General features: G+C 41.7%; 1 protein-coding gene across 5 annotated transcripts in view; it reads right to left on the bottom strand.

Moving 5' to 3' along the window:
* Positions 1-369: 369 nt before the first annotated feature.
* hivep1 (HIVEP zinc finger 1) overlaps positions 370-17,970 on the bottom strand; it is a 62,858-nt gene continuing 45,257 nt past the window's right edge. For all 5 annotated transcript variants that reach the window (XM_078266929.1, XM_078266932.1, XM_078266930.1 and 2 more), the window contains 7 exons: positions 14,464-14,517; positions 5,789-11,595; positions 5,562-5,695; positions 5,269-5,444; positions 4,445-4,546; positions 3,297-3,829; positions 370-2,078 (listed from right to left, as the gene is read on the bottom strand). In XM_078266929.1, the coding sequence (XP_078123055.1) occupies positions 960-2,078; positions 3,297-3,829; positions 4,445-4,546; positions 5,269-5,444; positions 5,562-5,695; positions 5,789-11,595; positions 14,464-14,517 (7,925 nt within the window). In that variant the 3' untranslated portion in view covers positions 370-959. The remainder of the gene's footprint in view (positions 2,079-3,296; positions 3,830-4,444; positions 4,547-5,268; positions 5,445-5,561; positions 5,696-5,788; positions 11,596-14,463; positions 14,518-17,970) is intronic.

Below are 17,970 nucleotides of genomic sequence, written 5' to 3' on the forward strand. Positions count from 1 at the left end.
ATACTATACTATGACTTTTTGTGACTTACTGTTTTTTTTTTTTCCATGACAAATTATACTATGAGTTTTATGACATACTATATTATGATTTTTTGTGACTTACTGTTTTTCATAAAACATTTTACTAAGGCTTTTTATGAAATTTTAAGGCATATTATACTGTGATTTTTTTTTTGACTTTTCACGACACACTATACTATGACTTTGTATGACTTTTCATGACATACTATACTGACTTTTATCGACATACTAAAGCACTGTATAACTTTAACCCTAATACCTGCCATCTTATCAATGTCCAGCCCACCTTTAAAATATGTAGTGAGATATGTGTTTTGTATTTAATGTAGAAAAAAAAATCAACACCACTTTAATGTTTGTAAACAAAGTTTTACTGATACAGTTAAGAATATTGATACAGCAATGTAAAGCTACCATAATGCACATACCTATGGACTTATGAATCATAATGGGCACTAGATGGATTATAATAAATAGTTGAACACAATATCTGTACACAAAAACATTGCCCCATAATCCATAGAAATGTACATATACCAGTACAACATTTATAATTCCATAAATTTATGAATGACAAATCCTCCAAATTAAAATTGATATCCTCCATTTGTATGCCTCTTTTTACTTCTATTTTTTGAAATAAACACAAGCAACCACTGAATTTATAAGGAATTATGTACAGGTTCCTAAACAAGAAACTCCATAAAGGCACAATTGTCTATACAATATGTACAAAAAGGAAATTGTCTGGAGCTGACAAAAAAGAAAGAAAATGATTGGTCATTATTATAATTATGATTGCACATACAATATGAATGTCAGCATCTGTGCTTTGAAAGGTGATTTGCAAGGAAACAAACCCCTAAAAAGTGTTTTCAGTCTTATAAAGTGACAAGAATTACAAAAAGGGAACAAGAAGAGCTTTTCATGTGGGGTTTTTAGGTGGCAATGACCAGTCTGTCTTCATCATCACTGGATACCTCATTATAGTCATCAATTACCTTCTGCCAACTGGTCACTGGCAGTGGTCTTGGAGGTGCAGGATCACCGGCTCCTTCAACTGATGACTCTTTAGCACTGTCCGCTTGTCTCTCAGGAGCTGGTGACCGATGCTGCTTGGGGGATTTATCCTTTTCTTGCCTCTCAACAGTCAGTGTGAGCTCTGCTCTGCTGCTGCCTCCGGGACTAGGCCTGCTGCCTGAGGTCACTTCTGGGCAGCTGCTGACCTTAAAAGGGGCGGGCGGTGAAGCAGGCAGCATGCAACTCCGTAAAGAACCCAGCCAATGTTCACTTTGAGATGGCTGTACTCCCGGAGCTTCAGGGCTGCCCTGTCTCTCTGAGAACCCAGGGACAGGACTGAGGGTGGACAGAGGGCTGAGAGAAGGAATGATGGCAGGCAGGGCGATGTTAACTATCTGCAGACCTGGGACGTGTGTCTGGGGGCCGGTGCTGCTTTGCGAGGTGGGGTTGGCAGCTAAAACCTGCAGGGTGGCATTGAGGGTAAGCCCTTGCTGAGACAGCAGCTGGGTGGATGCCAGGCCTGTGTTAGTCAGCCCCATGAGGTTAAGTGTCTCCAGACCTACTGGCTGTATTGTTGGAGCCTGCAGGCCAGTGACCTGCCCTAAGGGAAAGCAGGGCACAACACTACTGATTGGTTCCTGGACCACAAGAGGCTGGGTTTGCAAACCCTCTGGATGTGGTGGAGTGTTGGAAGCTGGTAACGGGCTTGTGTTCCTGTGAATGACGCTCACTGCTGGGATGGTGAGCTGCACGGGGCCAGCCTGGATTGGTACAAAGGTGGAGTAAGCTGCCAGGCCAGCAGGCACCAGCTGGATCCCCCCAACTGGGACCATGCTGTAAGAGGAATGAGAGGGCTGCTGGGAGTGCAGGGGCAGGTGACTGAACAGGTGGGTCTGGGTGTCTGTTCCTGGTGTTTGGGTCAGACCCTGTGGGGGAAAGTGCATGAGACCTTGAGAGGCATAAGAGGACGTCTGAGTGCTGCGGTCTACTGGTATGCTCGATTCACTGACTGCCACAGCAGGAGGTGCAGAGGTGTCCTGTGAAAAGGGAGAAAAATTCAATAATCAGTCTTATTTCTTGACTTAATTGTAGCAAAATCCTAGAAGATTTAAAGAGGTTAATGATATGATATTATATTTTATTTACGTGTCATGCCACTAAGTGGCCCATCCCACACGGAATTACATGACACCGATACAAAAGTAATTTAATCCACAGATTCCAGTCTAATGTCCACACACAACATACACTACTTTGCACAAAATAAAGAATAAGGAAAACATATTACAGCAGCCACAACACAATATTGTAACCCATAAATTGTCAAACTAGAACTAAACATTTTATACATAAAACAAAACAACAGACACACAAACTAAATAAATAAGAATGTCACTTCCAGACAGAGAATCATCGATACAAAGCAGTCTTCCTTTTAGCCCATGCTTGTTCTAAAACGTTTGCAAATAAAAATGTTTTATGTTCCAACAACCAAACTAACAGATCTGTATCCTGCATCATCTCTTTTACTTCAACTTTGTTAAATAACTGCAATCTTAAATCATGATAATATTGACAATATAAAGCTAAATGAACTTCAATTTAAATTTCATTGAGATCACATAAATAACACAGTCTGTCTTCCTCGCTAGTGCCTAACCAACATCCTATTTCAATATGGAGAGGGAGTATACCAGACCTGAACTGAGACACACATCATTTTTTTCACCTTGGACAGATTATATTTTACATATTTCTCAATACCAAACTCATACCAAGGGCATCAATCTATACATTCTAAGTTTTGGTTTGTACAAAATCTTAACAGTCCACTGCTGAAAAACAGTGTATTTTATCACATCAATATCTACCTTTTCTCACATAAAATATAGTTCTTCAAATCCTGTCCTGAAATAACATGTGGATATGCTCAGCCTAAGGCCCACTCATCTGCATGTCCCATATTAACATTTTCTTACATAATCTACTGTCACTCATATGCAAAACTCTATTCCATAATCTGCACATAGATACTACCCAGCGGAGTTCATAAAACAGTTAAAGTGAAATAGTATTTGGATCTATCCACCGAGCCTAATCAGAATCAATAAGACTTGTCACCTTTTTCAGAGCATTCAAAGGAGCTTTGTTGAAGTGCCTCACATGCAGGATTTAAAGTAAGGGTATGGATAGGAAAGAAGGGAAGCATGCAGGGAGGGGTGGATAGAGACATAATGAGAATACATGGGTCTCACCTGGGCTAGCTTGGAGCTCTTGCTTGGCACTGGGGGACTAGGGGGCACATCAAAGTCAGGGTAGTCGATGGACATCTGCCTGCATGGGGACACTGGGCTCATCATGTGCACTGACTCTGTGTCTGAGGTGTAGGAGTCTGATGGGATGGCAACAGGCGGAGGAGAGTAAGGGAGGGGCATAGAGCTGTAGCAGGACCCTGAGATGGACATCTGCTTGCTCAGGGACACAGGACTCATCATGGGGACAGATTCAGAATCTGATGTGTGGGATTCGGGAGCTGGAGGCTGGGAGAGAGTAAGGGCGACTGTGCTGATTGACATCTGGGCTAGGAGGGCGCTAGGAGGGACTTCAGCCTCTTTGGAAGGGATATGCTGAGGGCTGGCAGAGACAGAAGGGTTGGTAGACAGGCCAGACTCTGCCTGGCTATCCTCCTCTTCCTCCTCGTTGTCATCATTCTCCTCATCATCAGGGCCATCGGAGTCGTCACCATCTGAATCTTGACGGTCAACGCTGCTCACCTGACTCCGGTCTCCTGTAGATGAGAGAATACATAAGAAGGAAGTCTATTCTTTATATTCTGCAGAACATATTAGTCATCAGAGCTGGTATAAAAATATATAAGCTCTTTGGTAGTATTGAACTATTTTTTAGTCATTAAAGATCTATGATCATGTAGGTTTATTTCATATTCAGTGATGTTTTCTGCTCCTGCTACAGTGTTTCACACCCTAGACCACCCTACAGCCCTTTGCTCCATCACAGGCAGAGGAGGAAAAACAAATATGGTCTTAAGAGACTGGGACCATAGAATGCTTTCAGGCAGCTTCTCTCTCTCTTTTTGTTTTTCTTTCTAAAATTAGACGCCGCAATTTCCTCTTTCTAAACGTTGTGCATGCCGCCCACATGCGCTTTGAGTTAACAGAGGAAGAAGCTGCATTTAGAATTTCTAATTAGACCATGGCAAAGCTATTGATCGACATAGCAACAGAGCACAAGCGGGGAACAATCTGTGTTTTATATCTCATGTCATTAAGAGAACTATTAAAAGAAGGGCAATCCTGTTGTTTAGAACAAAAGCAAATTTTGAGCACATAAGTATAGTTCTGTATTCCCCTCTAGGCTAAGGCTGCGCAGTGAAGCACTGTACCTGAGTCCTCTGCATCCTGATCCTCAATGAGACCCGCAGGAACCCCCATCTCCATGCATTTCTTACTGTGGGCCTTGGATTTCATGTGCTTGGTCAGATTTCCTGCAAGAAGAGAGGCAGTGAGGTCTTGCGGGTGGGTGGAGCTCAAACAATTGCACAGAAGGAGTTTATGTAAGAAAATGTGGTCTTTGGGCAAGCTGTATGTAAAGGGTGAGTAACTGATAAAGACATTTTTAAATGAACGTGGGTTGCTCTGACACTGAGTCCTGTTCTGCAGTGTGGCGTGGGTAGGCAAGTTCGATAAAGAATGGTGAATCATACTGTCTTGGTTTAGGAGATGGTGAAAAAACATCTTTAATTTTATAAAAGGAAGATGTTGAACTGTAGTAGTTGAAGGCTATTAAACATATATCATATCTGATGTAAATTATGTGTTAAAACTAATTTTATGTTCAGTTGTAAGATCAGTGTAACAAAATCGTATTACAATTTTTGGTACCATATTCATCATGGTGTATATGTTTCCAGTAATTTCGAACCACATATTTAAAATATTAGATTAGATTTTGAGGAATCACATAGATGGGTAACATCTGGATCATTACATGTACTATATTTACGTGACCTGAGATCAATCCAAATTATTTTGTATAATGGTTTTTATGTATTTATTTGATTTTGTATAATTGATTATTGTGAAAGTTTTGAGACTCTTACACTTCTCTATACCTCTGTCATATCATGACATATGTAAAATAAACAAGTAAAGGAGCAGTGGCTTTAGATTTGTAGCTTTGAAAACTGATCAACTACTGAGCTCTAACCTTTTGTCTTGAAAGAGAAGTTGCAGTGGACACAGTGGTACGGCCGGACGTCAGAGTGGGTGCGGATGTGTTTGCGTAGCATGCTTGGCTTCTTGCAACGGATCCCACATTCCTCACAGATGTATTTACCGCGTCCACGCCCACGGACGTAAATATACTCTTCATTAGATTTGTATCTGTGGGGTTGCAATAGAACCATGACACACACGTAAGATAGGAAGACAAACACATGAAACCAAATAAATACAATTTCAAATTGGATTATACAATTAATTAATCATTTTCAATCATACCCGCCATCGAATATTTTGACCCGTCTTGGTTCTGTTTTAGATGCCACGTCCTTGTCTGACTCGTTGCTGGCCTGAGTTTCTGGTTGCACTTTATTTCTGGTTTCAACTGATATAGACTTCTGGGTTATTGGTACCTGCAGAAAGAAAAAGTGATTGATTTATTTATTGATTTGATTTAAGAAACAAGGCAGCAATATAAGAGAAAAAAACTTTGCATTTGTTCTTACCCTGGGCATGATGTCTTTTAGCTTGCCTGAGTAAGACAAGATGTCAGATTTCCCGCTCGTTCTTATGGCCGAGGTGTAGTGTATTTTCTTGGAGCTCTGCTTGGAGTTAAACAGAGACATGACCACCTTGGTGGGCAACCCAAGAGGGTTATGGTTGTTGGGGCTGACAGTCCAGACAGCATATGCTGAAGTCTTCAGGTCAGTCTGTGGAACATGAAGAGGTTTCCTCTTCATCAAGAAACACCATGTAAAAGTGGTGGCAGTCTTTAGGCTGGGAAAAGACAGGCGATGACTGTCTTTTGTGTTAACCACAGACACAGATGTGGTCAGTTTCACCTGGCCACCGTGGAAACTGGATGGCCTAATAGGAGATTTGGCAGGAGTCCATCTCTGTTCCTCAGCTTTCTCTTGGGGCTTTAAAGTATTATTAGCTGACATGGAGGTGCCCTGGCTACCAAGTGTAGTATTCCGTGCAGGGCCTGCTTCCTCATGAATAACAGTGCTTGTGTCTTTCTTTAGCCCAGCGCTGTCAGGTGACATAGGCTTAACATCATCAGTAGCCTGTGAGTCCTTCTCCCCATCTGCTGTAACTTGCGGCAGAGGTGGGGCTTCAGTCTCAATAGGACTGTCAACCGGTTCAGTTGTGCAAACCTGCCTAACAAGTGTTAGCTTCCGCTGCCTGGTAACCTCTGACATCTTGCAATTAAGATAATTGACTGACCTGCCATCAGTTAGACAGGCCACACCATGCTCATCCTTAGCTCGTTTTTGGTGCTTTTCCATGTAGATGTCTAAGCTGTTGGCAGGTGACAGCATTCGTTTACTTGAGGCAGTGGGTTCCTGCTGTGGGCATAGAGTCACAGATGCCAGTTTCTTTGTGCAATGTAAAGATCCAGTAGAAGGTGCTCTTTCTCCAGTATGGTTATGAGTGCTAACTGTTTGAATTTGAGTCCCATCCTTCTTTGCAGTTGGTACAGCATGATTATCACTCTCTACACTGTGAGTGGATGATAAGCTATTTTTTTTGGACACAGAGGGTGCAGAGTGCATCTGCTCATGAGTTATGAGGATTTGCGGCAATGGTATAGCACCTGCTTGGATCTGACCAAATGGGTCCCTTTGCTGTACACCTGACAAAACAACAGTCTGTGTCTTAATCTCTGAGGCCTGTTGATTGTGTTGACCAACATATACATTTTGGAGTACATCTGACGATTTTGAAATACTCAAAACTGGATTGGTAATAGGTATTGTTAAAACTGGCAAGGCTATCTGAGTTCCCTGTGTGCTGGAGAATGAAAATGTTTGGCTTGCTCTCAGAGCAGTACACAGCAGTTGGTATTTGGGCACAAAACTTTTCTTTTCTTCAGAATCTGCTGATTTGTTTTGGCCATTCTCGCGACAAACTAAGATCTGGTTCAGCGGTTGTTGTAGCTTTTGGCATATTTGAACCCTTGATGTTTGATGCCACGGGTGTGGAAGGCCATGGACTTGAGGCTGCTGAGTTAGGCTACCCAAATGAATGCTTTGCACAATTTGCTCATTCTTTTGCAAGGGTTCTTCTCCAGTATGCAGAATAAAAGGCTGAGCCATGGTGCGCCTATTGGCAATGTGAATCTGCTGGGATCTATTCTGCGTCAAAGAGCTAACATTTGTAATGGGGGGTTTATCTAGAGGTATGACAGCTTTTCGAACCGGTTGCTGACTCTCGGGGCCTATCTTTAAAGACATTTGGCGAACTAATGGCCCCCGCCTCCTTTCAATAAGTGGCACCTGGGCAACTTGGAAGATTTGTCCACTTTTTGGCTGGCCAGCAGGTGACAGAGATCTGCTGGGAGATACATTGCCACAGTCAAAGGACTTGCTACGATAGTCACATGAAATCTCCACAGAGGGTTGAGTGCAGGTGATCTGTTCAGATGCGGCACGCCTCATCATTCCAGGCACACCGAGGGTGTTGAAGGCTGTTGGCAAACCTTGAGGCTCTGGAACTTTGCTGACACACTCCCCTCTAGAAGGACTCTCTGACCTAGATGTCTCATCTCTGTCAAAAGAGGCTGAGATGCTGGAACAACGAGAAAGACTACTGTCCCTGCTGAGGCTTCGCGAGAGGCTGGACTCAAAACTGGATTCAGCTGAGGAGTTGTCAATTTGAGCTAGACGAATTCTTTTCTTTTTTGGCGGAAGTTTCTCTGCTGGTAACTTCGACAAACTCTCACTTCTCGGAGGCCAGTTGAACTGATCTGCAGACTTATCTGCTGTCTCAGTAGTCTGGGTTTCATGTTCTCTGTCAGGCTCCTCTGTGACCAGAATCTCAGGAACTTGGATGTTATTTTGACGAACCAAACGAGACTGATGCACAGGAGTAGAGTTTTCACCAGCTGCTGCTATGGAGCTATCAGTGCATTGTTCCTTACTTTGATTTCCATAGTCAGCACTCTTGGGTTTGGAAATGTTTTCATGGTAGCGGTCGGCTGAGGCATTTACTATTGCATCCGTTTTGAGTTTGGTGAGGGGATCCTTCTCCAAAATATCAACAGGAGAGGCCCTGTCAATCGATTCCGTCTCAAATGAATTGGGTCTGCTGAGAGAGTTGGTGTGTCTAATGACTGAAGTACCACTGCCTTGCCTTTGCAAGTCTCCTTTAGGAGAGGTGCTGATCTGGGTCTCTCGTATTGGTGACAGTCTAGAATCTGAAGTATTATTACCTCTTGCTATGAGCTGAATCTGAGTTAGCTTTGACTGGTTGTTTTTGGGCTGTATGTCTACTATTACAGCATGCTGAGAAAAGGTCTGTCTGTCCAGAGCTGTTGGTAGCTCAAAACTAACTGAACAAGGTGGAATGGTGTCAGTGGGAGATTGATCATCCTCATCGCCAACACTTTTCATTTTCCTTCTCTTCCTAATTGATGTCTGTTGATCAAGTATTCCTGAGCCACTAGTTGATCTAGGGACTATGGGTTGCATTATGTTAACGTGAAAAACATCTTGATCAGTTTCTTTAGCCGTAATCGGCTTGTTTTTTGGACCATGAAGCTCAGAGCAATAGAATTTCTTGTGAGTTTCAAAATTCTCTAACTTTCTGTAGCGATTACGACACGTTTCACACTCATACATTGTGCCTTTATTCTGCTGAGGCTTTCTGTTTCTGTCCTGACTGTGCTCAAAAGATCTGCTTCTTTGCATCAGCTCTGTGGAACTGCTTGGACCATGATAGCCCTCATCCATGGAGCGTACAGTAGGGAGGCCATGCCCCTCATTTGTGGTAAAGTCCTCCACTGCTGCTTGTCTGACTAAGGTACGAGAATGTATTGCTGGATTTGGGGTTGATGGGGCTGATGAAAATACATCATCATTAAACAAACTTATTTTGTCATCAAATGATTGACAAATTCGCAGAGGATGGGGGAGGGGGGCAACATTAAGGGGAAGAGCAGAGTGTCCAGGTGTAGTAGGCATAGAGTTACTTCTTGTTATTGGCAAACAATCCATTGGTGGGTATTGAGAAGGTACAGAGAGAAGAAATACTGGCTTTGATTTATCTGTAGGAGTGAATGGGGACTTGGGGATGTCTGAGCTGGAACTTGACCTTCTTCCCATTGGTTTAAGATCAAACTGAAAAGAGTCTTTAAATATGTATGATTTAGGCGAGTCTATGCTACCTCTCCTTGAGAGAGATGTCCTCCTTGGCTTTACACTGTCCAGCTGCTTGTTGTCAACAACTGCCTCATTATCAGATATCAACTTTGAAATGCGTTCTTCCAGAGAGAGTGCTTTGACTTCTAATGGTGGACGCATCTGTCCTTCTGTGGCTTGTGACGTTTGCTCAGCTGCTACATGCATTACTGTGGCAACTGCATGATGGACATGGGGAAGAGTATTCTTGGCAATGTCAATGTCCACTGGTGGAGTTATCTTAACAAATGGGCTGGGTGGACTCATTGCCTGGTCAGCGCTTTCAGAACGTGAGAAGTAGCCAGAATCTGTACTTCCCAAACTGCGAGGACTTAGTAGACACTTAACCTGCTGCTGTTGAGAGAAGTCTGTTGCTTGTTGCCTTTGAAGCTGAGCATGTCCAACCAACAGTGGAGACTTGCACTGTTGGTCTTCATCTTCGCTTACAGTATCGAGTGAGGGATTTGTACCATCCACCTCTTTTAGAGATGACAAGACTGTCAAGCTTGATCTCATGTTGGCAGTCTGGAACTCTCGTTGCCGTTGTGCAGCCGCTTGCTCAGGTGCTGCACATGTAACTCTTGGGCTATCTGCCCTCAGAGGGGAGACATTTACTGGGTATACAACAACTTTTGGAAGTGCAGCTGTCCCTTTGGGCTCGTGCGTCCTCTGATCTGGGGCTGGTTTACTTGACTCTAACACAGCTGATGAGTCTGCTTCCTCGTGGCTTGCTTGAGTTGTACCTGCACTCCGTAAACTATTTTCAGATAAAGCTGCGACACTGCTCTGTGATGAGTCAGGATCCAAGTCTGCAGTGCTACCATCCTCATCACTGTCACCGCTCTCCTCCGCCTCTGAATGTGTTCCTAGGGCTTTGTCAGATTCTTGAGAAAGCGATCCACCTCCAGATTCAGAGCGTGCAATGAGACCCAGTTTTATAGCATGGGCATGTGATTTCTTGTGCTTGTACAAGTTGCTCTTAGTTTTGAATGAGAAGCCACAAGTAACACAAGGATATGGTCTTTCTCCTGTGTGAGACCTGATGTGTTTGAGCAGCACGCTGGGTTTTGCACATGCCCGACTGCAGTATTCGCAAACATACTTTCCGGGCTTCTTAGGCTTTTGGTCCTTAAAAACCTGATCAGTACCAAAATTCATTACAGTGGTCATCTGAACTTGGTTGCTGCCAGGTGTAACTGGGACCTGAATGGTGCTGGGAACACTTGCTGAGAGGGACTGGCATGTGTGCACAACTGGCGGCTGGCTTTGTGGCAAAGCATTGGAGCCTGAGGGAACAGGTGCATGGGTAATAGTGGATGGTCCGGTATTAAAGCTCATGTGCAAACTGGGCTTTTCTGGATTTGAAGCAACACGCATAAAATGCGGTGTAGCAAGCGGAGAGGACTGCATGGGAGTACCCTGTGTAGATGTCTGCACGTTTCCCTGTAGTGGTGCTGAAATGCCAATAAAGTTGCCTTGCTTGTCAATATAATAAGTCTGCATACGGGAAGGTTGGTTCTGGAGACCAACATTGACAGCTGGCATCGTTGTTAATTCACCACTTGATTGAGCATTAAGGGCAGATGCTGGTTTTCCAATAGCTGTGACCTGCAAGGAGTTTTTCCTCTCAGCCAGTGTACTAAAGTCAGGCTCCATGGCCTTAAGTAGAACATCAAGTGAAGCACTGCTGTGGTAAGGATCTCCCTCAAAGCTTGGATTTCGGCTCTTGCTGTCTTTGGGCTGAGACGCTTTAATCAATGAGCCCTCCTCACCATCAGTGGGCTCAAGTGATGGTGGTCTAGAAGACGTTTCTTCCTGCTTTAGCCTTTCAGTGTCGGTGGAAGGTGACCCCTTGTGTGGGGATGGTGCAACTGGTTGGGCATATTGTGAGTCTCTTTTCTCACTGGGTGATGTTGAAGGATTGTGGGAAGGACTGTTGGCAAAGGAGCAGCAAGAAGAAGGTGTAGATTCCTTGGACGATGTTCCGTGGAGCACAGTTTCAGATGTTTTCAACTGCAGGGGCTTCTTCACCGGAGATTTGGGAATTTTCTCTAGAGGATTCTCTACAACAACCTTTTTCCTCTTCAGGCCTTTTATGTTATCTGCATTTCTCTGGCTGCTTTCAGATATCCCTGTGGGAGAAAGAGACAGAAATGCACAGTTGGTACAACAACACCATCTGTCTTCAAACTTCTCCCAACACTTTACTATATGGGCAAATTAAGCTCAAAAGTCCCCTCTGAGAAAATAAATTCCAATGCTGAATTGTTAAAATGTGCTTATTGGCTTATTAAACTAATAGCATTTAATTTAAAACTAGAGACTGCAGATAATTCTAGCATGTTGTATTTGATTTAGGGGTCAGATAGTGCCCATTTCCATATTAGTGATAGATAGTGGAGAATAGAGAGGCCACCAACTCGGTCTTGGCACTTGGTCTTGTTTTTTTTGACTGAAATGTCAATTAAACATTAGTAATATTTAATTTGATTTGCATTACTAATTTGCATCAACATGAAAGAAAACAATGGATAAAATGTATCTCCTCAACAATAAACAAATTGATTTTAATCTTACATTTAGCATCAATTGATAAGCATCAACTGATCAAATTACTATACTTGTCATTTATTGGTTACAGATGCTTTTTAAACTTTTCTGCAGACATTATATTTATTTCTTAGACCAAAAAGCAAATAAGTACTGTTTTAATTATTCTAATTAGACTACCTTTGTTTTACTCTTACAACTTGACTATGTTTAATATTAATTCTATGCCGTACAAGCATAGCAAGCTTGTGCAAGCTGTGCAAACTCTAGTAACCATTAGGGTTTACACTGCTGAACTTCAAACTAAATCAAAACTAATATTCTAGTTTGCTTCGCTTTAGAGTTATACAGTCATTGTTGAAACCAGAAATGTAATGCTGATAAACATAGAGAATAATAACAGTGCAAAATAATAATATTATCGATGTTGCTGTTATATAAGAAAAACATCTTGTACTCAGCTATTTTAAGTGTTTAATAATTAAAGATAAAGAGCATAACCTGCCACATTAAATTTCTGAAAAGCTTTCACTAAAGGTGAATGTTTTTACTCTGTATTTTAATTGGTTTTATTAATAATTTCTTTTGTTAAAATTGGATGAGCATATATTCTCTAATTTAGACACATCGCCCTTACCTTTATTTATTTGCTGTGTGACTAATACCATAGAGGCCTACGCTTCATTACATAAGTAAAGAATATTTTTGTTCCTTTTTTCCTTGATGCACTGAGGCTCAGGTGATCAGAAAATGTAAGTGCATTAAAAATTGCATTTCAATAATAAAGCAGCAGTTTTTAAAAGGGCGCACCCATACCGTGGTGTCCCATAATTTGTTGAGTTGGCCCTGCAATAGTGATTCAGGCATATGTTTTTTTTAAGGGCATGTTGCATAAGATTAGAAATGCCCTGTCACAGTTTCCTGGCTTGGTAGGTATTTCCCAAGATGAGGTCAGGGTTCCTTCAAGGTCTCCACTATAATTAGATTGAGGAACGCCTTGTCTTTACATAAGTTAATCCATTCTCCACACAAACATGCAGCCATTTTAAAGCAGCACACAACCAACGTAACACGCTCTCAAAGCCAAACCCTGTGATTTTTAATAACTCGCCTTACAGAGAAACACATTTCTTTCAACTGCAGCTGAAAGACGTGGGAAAATGACTAGTTCTTCTTACCCACAACTAGAACTAAGTCGGCAAAAGAGATTCCATGACTTCGCCACAACTTTTCCATTATAAAACAGTACTTTATAAACAAACAACATCTGTCACTGTCCGTCTTCAGCTGCAACTTTTATTGTTAGAAAAAGCTGTTTAGGCTATCGTCGGGGGGAAAATTTAATTGCAAATTCTGTTCTGATATAATTTTCCTCCCCTACATTACAGTATGAAGCTTGTGATTTTTAATGCAGAATAAAGACTCAAGTGTGAAAGTGCTACTGACAGAATTATTGTCTTTTTAAAAGGCGGTTGTCACAGGGATTAACCTTCGACCTGCAGGCACGGACATCAGTACCTGCTTTACTTTGAGAGGGGGATTGAGATATTCTTATTTGTACACTTTCTATTTAGTGTCTCCACCCAATCTCGACTGCAGTGGCTAATTCAATCAAAGCTTACATGTCCTGCAAATAAGCTGGGTGTTTCAAAAAGGACAATGTTCCAGAGACAATAAAGCTGCTTCAGCTCAAACAAACTGGACGTAGTTACATAACAACCCACTCAAAAAAATGAAAATGTTACTCATGTGTGTTATGATGGCGTTGCTGTAGTGTTACTAAAATACAGTGTTCTCTATATGCAAAGATCACTGTGTGTATATATATATATATATCACATTTATAAAATTAAAAGTGATAAAACATTTTCTGGATGAAGATTGCTTTCTGTGCAGCAAAATATTTAACTGCAGAGTAATCATTTAACTTTCTGCAGAATGTGAATTTAAAATTATAATTATGACAGGTCTGCTAAAAACACAAGAGCACAATCGGGCCAAAGATATTAAAAACAAAGTCTGTGCCACCAAAAACCTCAAACACTGCTTAAAAATTCACTCAGGAATTTACTCGCCGAATAAAACTTTTATATTGCAAATACTTTTACTGAAGCAGAAAAAATAACTGTGATGGCTGCTGCAAAGATCCAGATGCTGCACAGCAACTAGTAACTAAATAGTATTTTTACTCCACTTACATGTGAATATATCATCTTTAAAGGACATCATAAATAAACCAATAATGGAGTTTAATTAAATCATAACTAAATAAAGGACAATTCTGACAAACCAATACTACAATATAATAAATATTCTTTGCACCACTAACAAAAAACACTTTACATTCCAGACCAGTGAATTACATTTATTTTGTGCTTTCCGTAAAAAAAACCTAATTCGAGCATTTTATTCCTATTCTCCATTCAAAGTCTTGATAAAACATCTATTACCTTTCTGTGAGCCTTTGGGGTCTTTGAGCTCTTTCTGTGCCTCTTCGATTTTATCTGTAAGACAAGAACAGAAACCATTTCCAGCACAGATGTACACACTCTTGCTCTACAGCAAAGGCAGTGCAGAATGTAACTAACGATACTGGGGATGCTTCCCCCACGGCTGCAGCAGGATGAACGTCTTTCAAATGAAAAACAGATATTGTTCCATAGCTGGGAGAGAGTGAGCTATTACATTATGGAAACTGCTGTAATTATGAAGGGGGCAAGCCTTGTGTGCGCACACACAATAACACAACCATGCAAGCACACCCACTTATATCAAATTAATAGCGTGACTATGCATGATATACAGGTTAAGTTTGCAAACAAGTCAATATGGTGGGTTCATTCTCATTATCACAGAGCAAGCACTAACCCACAGGTCAATTTGCATATTTAAATTGCATTTACACCCCTCGGAGAAGTTCTATTATATGTCACAAACAACACCCACAATCCAGCAGGTGAAGAACCTGTTTATGTGTAAACCATATGCATGTGTGGGAGGTGACGCAGTATTCAATGTGTGTTACTGTAATCAATATTAATTATATATGCTGGCTCATTGTGGCATGAATTTATTTAATTTTTATACACAGTGGAAAAGAGGCTCCTGCAGGGTCACTACCACAGGCTGTGGGAGTATGTACACACATACATACACACATGTACAAGGCTCATTAGTTTTAGTTTTTAATTAAAAAAATGTAGTTTAAACAACAGGCTAAATTGTGAATAATATAAATGGCAAGATATAAAACAAATATGTACAGTGCAAACTCTAATAGTTTGTTTTTCTTATTACTTTGAGGAAATCTAGTGCACCATCAACAGATTTTTGTTATTTCCTCCATATTTTTCTCTTCACTCTTTCATGTGAAACATATTCTGAGCTGTGCTCATCACAAGACAGTTTTGTTTACGGTGAATTGCAGTAATCCGTTTCTTCTTGTAGCAGATATCAGAGCAACTTCTGGATGTGAAAAGCATAAAATCTCCATGAACATTAGTTTTAACCGATCTGTTTTTTTGTTGTGTAAATCAGTAAAAACAAAAGCAATGAGCCTTCTACCTACTGTTTAAGTGCAAGTGTGCATGCAACACACTCACAAATAACCAGAGAAAAATAGGCGATTACTAGAGAAACTCAGCATATTTCTGCCTCCCATGACCATGAAAACTAAATGGAAAAATAAATCCTCTGTGGCTTCTGTGCCCTGCACATGACATTACAGTGCAAGACTAGTCCTCGAGGACCAATGGTAACAATTTTGTCCTAGATTGCACAAACGTTAATGGAGGGTGAAAGAGGATGTTCTTCTGCGGTTCCCAAAAATCACAGTGCGATGCCAGGAGGAGGGGGGAGGGGGTGGACACGAGCGGGCCACAGAAGAGGTCAGTAGATTATTTCATCGTGTGTGTGTGTCACTATAGTCACACCCTTCTCCATGTCTCTCTGTATCCCGGGCACACGCCACAGATTACATAATGCATCACCAACCCTCCCTGTGCCGCCGTGGAGCAAAACAAAGGCACCCTGCCAGCAGGAACACAGCAACCGAGGCTCATGAGGAGAGGGCAGAGTGTTTATTTATGTCTTTGACAGAAAGGTAGGACATATAAATGAATATCATCCTACAAAAGGAATCAGGTAGGTTTTGTTTTCCTGGCAGCGACACACACAAGGAAACTTCCCTCATGGTTACCACGGGTCGCCCTTACAGCTTCCTCAAGTAAATGTCGGTTATTGCAAAACCAATTTGAGATAATAAATGCTTATTTTAGTGGTTAGGAGGTTTGGAGGTAGATTTTTGCGAGCATATGCTTCATTACACAGCTTGATACATATGTCTTGTGTTAGACCGCACTGGCAAACCGATGCATAAGTGATTACTGCCCAACAAAAATCTTATTAGTGGTTGTGTATGGTAGGAGACCAGAGTGTAAGCCGTTATAGATCAGATTGCATTTCTTACATAACAAGCCACAAAGAAGACCCCTTATGTTGAATGACGACCATGAAGTGAAGCTCTGGAGCATGGAAAAGAACAGGATACACCCAAATCAGTAGAAAGGGACCAGGCAGTGTTAGCCTCAAAAAAGGCCAAAGAAATATTCCATGCACAGTGCCCGAGTTATTAAAACAGCAGGCAATGATTATAGGGTTGTTCATATTTCCCTCATTATGGCTGTTGGGGTTGCTGAGGCGGTCTGGGTGATATTACACTACACATTTCACTATGGATGCTTCGAGACTTTCGACATGCCATCTGAAATCTGTGTAATTGTCCTGTAACCACGGGAAAACAGTAACAGGAATCTACACAAATGTTGCATGTTGCCGGGAATGAAAACCAGAGCACATTGATTAAAACATGACCACAACATTTGAGGAAAAACACAGTTTGAGGGTACTAAACATAAAAAGGACACACTTATAACTAAACTGTGTTTAGACACACTAAAATGTAGTCTTAAACAAAACAGAAAAACTTTAGAATACCGTACATACTGCAGACAAGTTACACTGTGATTCTTTTTTGGTAAAGCTCCTTTCAACCAATACATGACACAAAAATGACCAATACTCTGCAAAGCACATTGAACCACTTTCCACCAGAATGGTTTTGTATGCTTAAGTAGGCTGTAAGCAAAAAGCATGTGAAGAATCTGACTGTCTTTAATAATTTAGTAGAATATGAGTCGATACAGTCTTCTGATGCAACCTAAACATGTGGCTGTGGTATTGCATCTTACTTAAATCACAAAAGAGATTGATCTACATATGACACGTTTTGTTTAGTTATCTTTCCCTCCTTTATCTGCCTGATGCTCCTGATAACTCTCCCAATGCAGCGCTGTTTGACAGTACTACAAATGCGGGGACAAAATCTGAAATGCAGATCGAGGTTCAGTCTCAAGGTGGCCGACTCGTGATCTTTGATCTGGGCATGGTGACAACTAATGGCGAGGATTATTTTGGGAGGGGCCGGAGTGGATGGGTACATGTCAATTAACGAGGGGCTTGTGGGCGAGGGAGTCGGTTTCTTCACTGGTCGCTGTCATGACAACCACAAATCTTGTATGCAGCCCTCCCCTCCCCCTCCATCTTCTAGCCCACTCCTCTCTCTGCGCTGTCAAGGATGAGTGGGAAATTTGCCCCCGGGGGCCAAAGTGACGTCACCACACAGAAAACGTGCATGCTTTTGAATCCCACCTGATGTGAATTTACAATCCATCAGCTTTGGCCGGGGGTTGCTCAGTGGGAGGGGAAGCCCATCTCAACTCCATTAAGGCATCTGACAGACAATTATCAGTGAAGCTTTAGCCGCAGATACAAACACATGCTAATGAGCTGGAGCGTCAACTCGCCTCTGGACCTAATAAACCAAACTTCTGTGTGGAACTAGACCCCCACCTGTCTAATGAATATCAATATTACATTACAGCAAAGTGGCAACTTCA

Source organism: Sander vitreus, chromosome 14 (assembly GCF_031162955.1).
Source record: "Sander vitreus isolate 19-12246 chromosome 14, sanVit1, whole genome shotgun sequence".
Lineage (NCBI taxonomy): Eukaryota > Metazoa > Chordata > Actinopteri > Perciformes > Percidae > Sander > Sander vitreus.